This window comes from Typha latifolia, chromosome 2, assembly GCF_019914945.1.
Source record: "Typha latifolia isolate L0001 chromosome 2, TyphaL0001v2, whole genome shotgun sequence".
NCBI lineage: Eukaryota > Viridiplantae > Streptophyta > Magnoliopsida > Poales > Typhaceae > Typha > Typha latifolia.
Genome location: NC_133087.1, coordinates 5,683,769 through 5,695,474, shown reverse-complemented (window position 1 = coordinate 5,695,474; position 11,706 = coordinate 5,683,769). Strand labels below are relative to the sequence as shown.

The 11,706-nt window shown below is 35.3% G+C and overlaps 1 protein-coding gene across 1 annotated transcript; it reads right to left on the bottom strand.

Moving 5' to 3' along the window:
* Nucleotides 1-39: 39 nt before the first annotated feature.
* On the bottom strand, nucleotides 40-11,590 carry LOC140781524 (uncharacterized). Its single transcript, XM_073127534.1, has 9 exons — nucleotides 11,520-11,590; nucleotides 10,446-10,573; nucleotides 5,532-5,604; nucleotides 3,137-3,219; nucleotides 2,454-2,492; nucleotides 995-1,065; nucleotides 790-904; nucleotides 608-716; nucleotides 40-323 (listed from the first exon to the last, which is right to left on the bottom strand). Exons 1-8 carry the CDS (start codon nucleotides 11,569-11,571, stop codon nucleotides 648-650), a joined length of 630 nt encoding a protein of 209 aa, XP_072983635.1. The 5' UTR covers nucleotides 11,572-11,590; the 3' UTR covers nucleotides 40-323; nucleotides 608-647.
* Nucleotides 11,591-11,706: the final 116 nt, after the last annotated feature.

Here is an 11,706-nt window from a genome sequence, read left to right as displayed (position 1 = left end):
GCTCAGGTAAGAGAGTTAGTGAACTCATGATTATCCATCTATGAGAATATCAGATGTTAAATATTAGAAGAAATTTTTTTGGAGTCATATCATTTTTAACAGCAGCTGACTCGTGTTTACATGTTTGATCATTTATTTTTTGTGAGCACAACAAGCCACAATATGTATATTGACAGCTATCCATATACTCTCCCTATACTAGAGACAAATGAACAGATAATATTGCGATACATTTACGTACATTGAATATCTTATGGCCTATTGAATTTGAACAATATCTGGCCCTTCCAAGACACGTAGCTCATCCACACCTTAGTCTCCAGCTGCACAAGCAAAACCAACTAATGGTAACGTAAAGCAGTATGTAGTTTATAATGGTTATGTAAGCTGCCATGAACTAAATGTGGTGAGCACTGAATGATCATTAAAGATGTGTCATGCTGTGTTATTTTCAGTAAAAAATGTACCATACTGTTAAATAATTTAAATGTTTGACCTATAACCCTATCCCATGTCTTGAACGGAGATCTACAGTTGTTGTTCAAGCCAATACTTGCACATGCAAATAGTAAGAATTACCAAAAGTTAGAGGAACCATGAAGCTTACCAATACTGAATCTAAGTTTGAAAATAAATTAGCTTCACAGCTATTTAGGCCCACTTGTCTTTGACGGACCTGCTCGCTCCACCATAACATCATATAGTTTCTTGCCATTCTGCAAAAGAAAATTAAGCCAGCATAAAAAAAAACCCGATACATTATAGATTCCTTCAATCCCAGGTACTCACGAATATCACTGGAAAAAAGTGAATTTGTCCTTCAGGATTGGTCTGTGTCTCCTTGAAATACACCAAGATTGGAAATTGTGGCCACCAAAGCTCCCAGTTCACAAATGATGAGTACCTGTATGAATTTTGGAGCGCTTTAGTTATTGTACATGAAGAGCAACAAATAACTAAAGAAACCATAAAAGAGGTAATGATGCTATCTCACTTCCAACGATTCTTGCCACCAACAAAAACATTTTCACCTGATTCCTGCAGTTGATCCCCAACTTTTACCTCCTAGAATAAAAGATAAACGAAAGAATTAGTATTAGTGGAGAGAAAATAATAGATAACTTAGCTACTCTTTGAGATTTAACATTAAATTTCATACTCTCCCCTTGTAAGTACATCCAAGAAAGGAGCCCCACAAGCAGGAGCCAAATATGTTATCATACATATGCCAATATTTCTCAAGATGAGCTCAAACAATGAAACAAACTTAGAGTACTCTCAAAATTTTCGCAGTCAGTTCCTGATAAGCTGGATGCCAAATACTTTATGATTACTCTCAAGAATGATGCAAATGCCTGACTTGAATCCCCATGCTAAAGTGAGCTTCCAACTGACATGTTGCAGCTAGAGACTTCAAATATGAATTCTCATAGAATAAATGTATGAAATCCCCATGCTAAATAGGCTATCAAACTATGTGCTGCACTGAGACTTGAAAAGCCTTAAAGAACTAATACAAATACATGATCATTCAACAGACGATTAGGGAACATGATCAACCTGGATCTAGTCTTGTTTTATTGTTGATATAGAACACATAACAAGAAGGGTGTATAAGCTTGTGGAAGTATGTAATAGGTTAATTTCTACTAATCTACTATCTTGGACGAGCAAATTATAGTTATAGTCAACTTCAATGAAATAAACAATAATTATTCAAGCTCCACAATTTGGTTTGTATAACTTAAACTTACAACTTATTCTGTTTTGCTCTTATATAGCTTATTATCTAGCAGGGTTACTCCCCAGGTTACTCCCAAGGTAGGACACACTTTCGTGAATTTAGTAGAGAACATGGGAGTATAGGAGACACTTGGAAACTGGTGGCAGAGGCCATTCTGCAATTATATCACTTAATGCTCTTAAGTCTTAACACAATACTATGATTATGTATCAAAAAAGATAACCTAAATTGCTAATCCAATTGTTTGTCTATAGAAAAAGTTAGATAAAGTGCACCAATCTATATTATTCTGAATCCTTGATCGAATCATGTGTTTGTTCAACTCAATGAATACCGACAGAAAGCTTTTGAGATTCTTTTAGCTGCTCTAGAATTTTTCTAAGAAACTAGATAATTCGGGGAAGCTGCTATGCTCCCCATTATGGGAACAACATCTCTATAATAACGGGCACTGAATAAGAAAAAGAGAGTAGCTGCTTACTTCTATAACATTAGTTCTGAAATTCTCCATAGAAAGAGGACAAATACTCACTATTATCCTCCAGTTTCAATAGCATGTAAAAGTCTATAGCCCTTTGCAATTATTAAAACTTATGCAACAGAGCAAGTGCATATTCAACCATCTTCAGGTTTTGCAGCTTGTGCCAAAGTGTCTTGCTTAAACAAGAGTATCTAAATTGAAACATGCTTCTTCGAGTAGAGAACTAACCAGGGCTTCTTCATCAAAGACAAATCTCACTCTAGTTGTCTGCAAATAAGTAATCAAATGGATCAGAATTTAAAAAAAAAAATTAAGATCAATAAGAAAATCCAAAACTAAAACCGAAAGGGAATTTGCCAATAAATCCTCAAGGTTCTAGAATAAAAGTTCGACCAAAATTAACTAATGGGAGTTGAACACTCCTTGTTTGGTTTGAGACTAAGCTTCAAAATCAATTAGTTAGTCTCATTTCTTAGTTTTGATTTTTTGAAGAGTAAACTTGATTAGATATGAAAAAGATAAAAAAAATATATTTAGTTACTGAACCAGTTTAGGATCCCTAAACGAGTTCGAGGGGTGGTCTCTAAAACTCAAAGCAAACATGGCCTTATATCCCAGTGTGTTTCCACATGACATAACTATGCTATAAAGTGGTGACTGTGCATCTGCCAAAACATAAGAATAAAAAGAAAGAGTGAAGCACAGAAAGATTTGGCAGGCTTAAACAAAAAGGATAAGTTACATAGGAAGGTCAACCCCAAAACATAGGTTTCCATAGTTTGTGTGATAGCTATTTCCACAGATCTTCAAGAAGAGAAGATGCCAATTAATAAACAGAAGAATATTGGACACCAAGGACTCCAACAGAAAATATTAACAGGGAAAGCACATTTCCAACACTGTAAGCTCACCTGGAACAATAGGAGCAATCCAAGTAGACCTACTGGAGCAGCTACTAGTAGATTGTCAACGTATGCAAATCCACCTGCTATCCCTGCTTATTTATGTTCACAATCAGCATTTGGAAGAAGTTAATGCGCTGACAATTAATTAAAGGATCAATTAGTTCAGGATTTCCAAGAACTGTTCTAAAAAATGTGAGAAGTTCTGTACAAGTAGAGTGCTAAAAATGCTTTAGGACTATCAAGTTCAAGTACTATTCTTCCAGGGCCATTAGCAGAACACTTAATCAAAATCTCCTTGCGCAAGGTGAAAACTTGATCAGTTCCACACAACAAATACTATTTAACTGATTAAGATGGTGCTTGTTTCAATCTTCTGTTGTCCCTCCATCTCTTGGAGCATGGTGCCACCTCATGACTCATAAAATATGATTTCGATTACTTTGAAGGAATTGTACCTTTTAAAAACAAGAGATAAGGGCAGCAAAAGATCATTTCATCCATTGAATTCAGTTCATAAGGCATCTGCATATCTATAGGCTCCTGTTACTCGCATTACATGAATTCCATGCAAACCGACAAGTTTGTGCTTCTTTCATCATTTGTAAGTTGCCTTTGTTCTCTATGTCCATTTTCTCTCTATTTCTTCCCCTCATTCCTTTCATTCTCTCCCAAATTCTTTCCCTTTACTCTGAAAACCATGAAAGCACAGAACAGTGACCACCCCTCTCCACTATCAAACAATCATCCTCTCTTCTCCTTCATAGGTATGCATAAACAGAAACAAGCAAACAAATATCCACAGTCATATTTGTGAATGCATATATCTACACATCTTTGCATGCATCTTTTAATGTTTTATACACCTTACATTTATGTGATCTAAGCAAAGGATCGCTGTGCCCACTTGCCATGTCGATGGGTTACTGGAACCTGGCATGGGGTGTGCTTATGGCATGGCCCCATGCTGGACTATGCCAATCAACACACTTACACAACAGCCAATACCGAGCCCATATCGCCCGATACAAGTGATATGGGTATAGTATTGAGTAGCAACTGTTATGTGCCATCCTAGCAACTAATTTCCCAAATAAGAGATTTAAGATTTTCTTTTACTAAATCCTATCACAAGGTAAAATTATACTCCATATTCACAACCTGCATAGTGCATACAATTATGGTATACCTGTGCCTATCCTAATCTCATTATTGATTGTTTCTTTGTATTATGGTTATCACGTCATACAAGAATTACACTAGCCAGATATACATATGGAGAGTATATGAGGCGCTATAATGAGCATTACTATCAATTGATGGGTTCTAAGGATAACTAATAGTATTTGACACAGCAAAAGATAAAATTATACTCTATATCTGTAACCTGCATACAACTATTGTGTGCCTATGCCTATCCCAATCTCAGTGTCGGTTGTTCTTGTGTAATATGGTTATCACGTCATACGAGAATTGCACTAGCCAGAAATATATAGAGAGTATGTAAGGCATTACAATGAGCAATTCTATCAATGGATGAGTTTTAAATATTACTAATAATATTTGATGTAGTATTCTTGTGTTATTCTTGTACTGGTAAATTTAGTATTTAATCATCCCGTCATGCTACGTACAACCAGGTATTTACTATAGATTTAGTTTTAATTATTGAACCATTGTCAATTAATGAATAAATATGTAATGTGTTCAATCCTATTATTTGTTAAATTATATTTCTACCTGCTATATCTTTAACAAATAGATCATTTATTGCCTTATCTAATGATAAAAAAAACTCTAATATAGCTTTAATACATATATTAAAACCAAAGATATGTATAAAAATCCTAAAAAATGTATTAGATGTATGTTTGTGTACTAGTGGCATACTGGGCGTCTCGACAGGGTATCGACACAGCACGTGCCACTAGCACAATAATCCTTGATTTAAGCATTAGGAATGAGTTGTAACCTGTCATGAGTTAATGGGCAGGAGTATGTGCCAACTCCATATTCACCTCTGCCTAAAGGTGAAGAATATTTAATAGTCGTAATACTGCACAATTTGTAAATAATCAGAATACAATTTTCTTCAGTTTTATCCAAATGCCAGCCAATTTAGAAACATGTTCAAATAAATGAAAATAGAAAGGATTGTAATGGCAATACAAAATTTATTTACCGTAATCCAACTGCAAGCTCTTTAGAAACATGTTCAAATAATTGAAAATAGACTGAGCTATACGTTCAGTATAAGTTTGACTAAGAGTAAGTTTTGACATCTAGAAGTACAATATGTGTCCGTATGCACATTACATGATAATCTGCTTTTGTAGAATCTAAAATTGATTTGGCGACTAATAAACTATCTTGGAACTTTGTGCTTACTGTCTGCAAAGCTCACCAAGAATAACAATTGGTAATCGATAGTCTGGGTCAGGGATCACAATTTCTCTTTTACTTGCTTTTCTTCCAACCTGCAAAAACAAAGATAAATGATCACATGAGAACAGAACTTTGAATCCACATATATTTAAATATGGGATACAAGGTTGAGCAAAGAACTCGAAAATAATGGAAATATCAAATATCCATATATAAGTTGAGTAATTTTAAAAATCAGAACAAGTGAATATATCAGGGCAAAATTTTCTTGAGTTCCTATTAGAAAAGGAACATGCCATCTAGAGCTGCTTGAGGTAAGATTGCCTTCAATGTCACTTTTTCTTACTTTATCTTTGATAGCAAGTTGGTATTGGATAAAGGAGGGATTCATTTGTTAAACATGTTACTTGGCCTTTGAAACTATTCGGGCTTAAGAAGGTATTGATGAAGGTTTTTATTGAGAATCTGACAAGCCAATAATTGCATAGTATACCCTTGATATATTACTGGTGAAAAAGGCAGTTAGTGCCATAGAGTGACACTAATTTTAGAGGATCTCTGCAGTCATGTGATCTTTAGCAGAACAAGATTTCACCATGTCCTTAGTGATCTAACTTGTTCTCTATAGGAAGGAATACGCCACTAGTGGACTTTAAAATGATATAAACCAAGGTTCCCAGTTTCGGTTGATCCCGATCCCAGCCGAAACCAGTCGGTAGGGCCTGGTTTCGGCAGTTTCGACCGAAACGTGTGGGAATGAGTCGGATCCGACTCGGGGGACATCAATAATTGATGTCCCCATCCCCCACCTGCCTCTCTCCCTTTTCTCTTTCTTTTCTTTTTTCCTCTCTTTCTCTCTTTTCTTTCTTTCTCTCTTTTCTTTCTCTCTCTCACGGATCTCTTACTCTCTTTCTCACCGGCGACTGAGTAATGAGTAGATCTCTGCCTCTCCGGTGACCTTGACCTCCGGCGACGTTTTTCGACGAAGATTCGACGACCTCGATCTCCGACGACCTTGGGTAAATTCTTTTTTAGTTTTTTTTTTTCATTGTGCAGCAGCTGCACCTGCAGTAGGTGCTGCTGCGCACCAGCAATTGCTGCAGCAGCACCTGGTGCTGCTTATGCAGTTATGCCTCATAAATTTTAAATTATTTTATATTTTATTTTGATTTTTGTTTATATTTTTTAGTTGCAGAGCTAAAATATCAATGGTCCCAAAAGAGAAGTCATATGATACCGACATTGGGTGGCAACATTGCAGCACTATTGGGCAAAATAAAAGATGCGTTAAATGCAACTGGTGTGGAAAGAAAATGAGTGGTGGTGTCAGCCGTTTGAAAGAACATTTAGCTGAAAGACAAGGAAATGTAGCAGCTTGCACTCAAGTGTCTTTGGAAGTTAGAAAGCAGATGTTGGCTTATTTAATTGGCAAAAAGAAGGATAAACAATCTACACAACAAAAAGAGTCAATAATTCGTAAAGAATTGATGTATAGTTCTGTACACATTGATGATGATAGCAGTGAGCAAAGTGAGGAGGATAAGGAGGAGAGACAGATGAGGAGGGCAATGAAAGAGAGCAGAAATATGCATAGAGAAGAGGAAGAGATGAGAAGAAGCACTGGTGGTAACTTTTAGAGATCTAGATCAATTAATATACGAGGAGAGAAAGAATATGGGGGCAGCAGTTCTACCCATAGAACTCCTGGTGTTACAGACTTCAATCAAGACAGCTCTCAAAGGAATTAAAAATGCAAAGAAACACATTAGTAGAGCTATCTCTAAATTTTTCTTCTACAACCATATTCCTTTCAATGTAGCTGATAGCCCTTACTATCACACTATGACGGATACTATACAATCAGTAGGGCCTGGTATTCCCCCTCCTAGTTCAAATGATATTGTTACTAAATATCTTGACTAAGAGATAGATGAACTTCATACTTATATTGAGACATTTAAATGGTATTGGGATGAATTTGGTTGTACACTGATGTGTGATGGGTGGAGTACACAAAACAGAAGAAATATAATTAATTTCTTAGTGTACTCTGGCATGGGGACAATATTTTTGAAGTCTATGGATGCTACTGCTCATTTCAAAAATGCAGATTATATTTATCAGTTGATGGATGAGATGGTATAAAAAATCGGTAAAAAAATAGTAGTCCAAGTGGTTACTAATAATGGGGCAAATTATAAAGCTGTTGGAAATTTACTGATGATTAAAAGACCTCATTTATATTGGACGCCATGTGCTGCACATTATATTGATATGATGTTAGAGGATATTGCAAAAGAGCCTGAAATTGACATGGTCATATGTAAAGGTCAGAGGTTAACAAATTTTATATATAACCATGGTTGGGTTCTTAATTTACTCGGGCAGATGACTGGTGGTAGGGAGATCATCAAATCCGAGGTCACTAGATTTGCCACTCACTTTTTAGCCTTGGAGAGCATCATACGCTACAAGGATGATATTATGCGGATGTTTACATCATAGGAGTGGTCTATAAAAATTAAGAATATGAAACCTAAAGATAAATCTTTAGGTGAAACTTTAAAAAATATGGCTCTTGAAAATACATTTTGGGATAATATTACAATTGCCACCACAGTATTTGAGTCTCTTGTCAAAGTATTAAGACTTGTAGACAGTGATGACAAGTCTGAGATGGGTTTCTTATATGAGGCAATAGACATAGCTAAATAATCAATAAAAAAAAAATGTGGGCCAAAGTTATAAGAAGTGGTGGAAGATGATTGATTCTAGATGGAACAAACAACTACATAGAGATATAGGCATGCTTTTAAGCTTTAAGTTTTAATTTACTTTTATTTATGAATATTTAAAAATTTGAATGCTTACAAATTTTAAATTTCTACAAGGTATTTTCTTAATCCAAGATTTTAATTTTCTAAAAATGTCAATAATAATAGTGAAGTCTTGTTGGGGATTAGAAAGGTAATCAGCAAGCTTGAGCCCGATATTCATAAACAAATCTTGTGCGATAAAGAAGTGAGTTATGATTCAATTAAATAATTTTATTATTATTTGTTTCAAGTTTTAACTTTCAATATAATCAATAAGCTAATAATATATTTCTGATTTCAGATGGAGAGATATAGATTGAGAGCTGGGCAATTCAGTACTGCTAAAGTTGTTACAACTATATCTCATAATACCCCAGCTGAATAGTGGTCTATTTATGGATGGGAGGAGGCACCGAATTTGACGTCAATAGCAAAGAAGATTTTAAGTCAAACTGTGTCTTCATCACAGTGTGAAAGAAATTAGACTACTTTCTCTTTAATCCACACAAAAACACGCAACCAATTGACAATAGAAAGATTGGAGAAGTTAGTTTTTTGTCATTATAATATGAGATTGAGGGAGAGAAATTTAAGAAGAAAGGCAAAAAATGAACAACTGATTGATTTAAATCATGTTTTTGATAAAGAAGACCCATTGACTCCATGGATCAGAGAAATAGAGGACATGTTATTAGATGACAGAGATAACTCATAGTTAGATAAAATATTAGGAGAGACCACGACGAGGGCAGAAGCTGGTACGAGTCATTCAGCAGTGAGAAATAGTATACCTACTAGTACCAATCATTGTCCTGATGATACATATGATGGTGAGATTGTTCCATCTACATTTGTTGAGGAAAGTCAAGGAGGTATAAAGAGTGAAGATAGAGAAACTGAGGATATATATGCATATCAACGACGTCGTCATGAGATGCATTTTGGTTCCTATAATTATGGTACATCAAATATTTATTGTTTGGAGCCATCACAAGATCCATATACTAGTTATTATCCTCAGTATTCTCAGTATTCTCAGGCACAAGATCTAAATGCTGGTTATTATCCTCCTCAAACACAACTCACACAACAAGATCCATACAATATGACTAGTATGATGGAATTACTTTTTGGAGCATCAGGTCCCAGACATCAATTTTACAAACTTATGGTGATTATGATGATAAAGACTATAGAAATTTACGATAACCAACTCGGTATTCATCAAAGTTTTAAATTTTGAGTAAGTTAATACATTTTGTAAAGTTTTTAGACTTCATATGTGAGTAATTTTTGTTTTCTTATTTTTTGTCATTTTTTTCTAAATTTTTCTGCATTTTTAAATAATATTTAGAATTTTATATAATTAAAAAATAGGCTGATCCGATACGAACGGTCGATACGGTCGATACGGCCGATACATATCGTTTTTCTGGACGGCCGATATCGATCCCGATCCCGATACTGGGAACCTTGATATAAACACAAGAAAATCATATTTTTTTCTGAACTTGTAAAGAATTTTTTCGCAAAGTAAATAGAATACCTGTGGTCATCATGCTTATACCCATAATGTGAACATATAAGGTGCTGTCAAAGCTAATCTGCCATTATTTGACAGGAAAGTAAGATGGAAAATTGGGTAAAGATCAGTTCCATTAATTTAATCAAAAGGATACTACAGCCCAAGAAGGGTGAGAAATGCAGGACAACCACAGAAAGTCTTGATCTATTGATCTATTGGTGGTTTTCAGTTTTCACCAATTGGGTAAGATCAGTTCCATTAAATTAATCAAAAGGACTATACAGCCCAGGAAGGGTGAGAAATGCAGAACCACAGATTTTTCACCTGGAGGGAAAGATAGATACATCACATAAACACTCACATGGGGAGAGAGAGAGGGGGAGGGGGATTAGAGGAGGGGAGCTGACATGTAAAAGAAGAGAGGAAAAAGTATCAAAACATTCTGCTATGATAAGGGATCGCTTCCTGTATCCTTCTTAATAAGTATGATGACTGTGTCCTTGATGTGAATGATTTAATTTACCGAACAGGAAAGATAATAAAAGATACTTGAGAATAAATTATGCATAACAGAAAGGTGATTTTTATGAACCATTGATGCAGTTGCAGCATAGCTTCCATGCTTGCCAGCATTCTTCTGACTGATTAGGTTCTTGGAGTAGAGATTTCTTCTGCACAATGACTTCGAGGAAGTCAAACAATATGGGATAACTTCTCTACCTGATGAAGGAAAACAGAAGGAAAAATACATCATTAGGATCTAAAGGAAAGATGTTAAGAACATATAAGAGGAAACCACATAAAGCACCTTTCTATTATAAAACAATTAAATGGAAATAATATAGCAGGTTGTTGCGAATGCTCTTTTTTCCCCAATGACAACTTGTGTCTTCCAATACAGACCTGATCCTATATTATCGTCTTGCATAACAACATGCTTCCACTAGTCAGCCCAAAATTTTCTATTGACAATTCTAGATCATAAACAAAACAAATTTACACTTTACGAGTCACAACCTGTTCGAGGTTTGACAGTGACACCTGGATAAATAGGATTTCTGCTTGGTATATAATCAGCAGGACCAGTGAGCATATTGATGCATTACTGGCACGAAGACAACATGGGATGACTTTATTGGGAAACTTTCGGCCCATCAAATGTTAGGTATCTAACAAATCCAAATATAATGAAAGAAGCTACAGCGAAGATACACATGAATGACCAAAGGAGAATATCTGATTCACCAATGAAAAATAATCTTCTACTTCAGTATCCACTGCATTCAAATCTCGGGTACTAAATATAGTTAATATCTGATGCTTATTTGCTGTTTAGTCGTTCAAACATATCATCACATGTTAACATATAAAACCCAAACAAGTACCACTACCTTAATAAGCACATCAAGTTGTACAGAGCCTATCCTTCCATTCTAACACCGAATAGCAAAAGAACATGAATGCCATTTGATTTGAGAACATTCTTGAAAAACTAACGAGAGTAAGACATATTTTCTAACAAGCACCATCAGCAGCCAAACTAATAGCTTTTGACGATGCTTGCATATAAGACATTATTATTGTGAAAATCATAATATTATTACTTCAAAATACAAAATTTATACACTTCGTCGACAAAATCGCCATATGAGTTTAAAATGGATACCTTTGCTTGGAGTACAGAGGAGAGAAGGGGATAACAAGAGCGCGGTGGCCATTTCCCAGCTTCTCTACTCCTCTTCTCACCACCCATTTATACCTCCTTAGAGGACATTAAATTTCCTCTTATACCCACCTTATTTATGCTCAATGACACCCAACTAAGAAATCAATTATCCGTCAAATAGAAATAT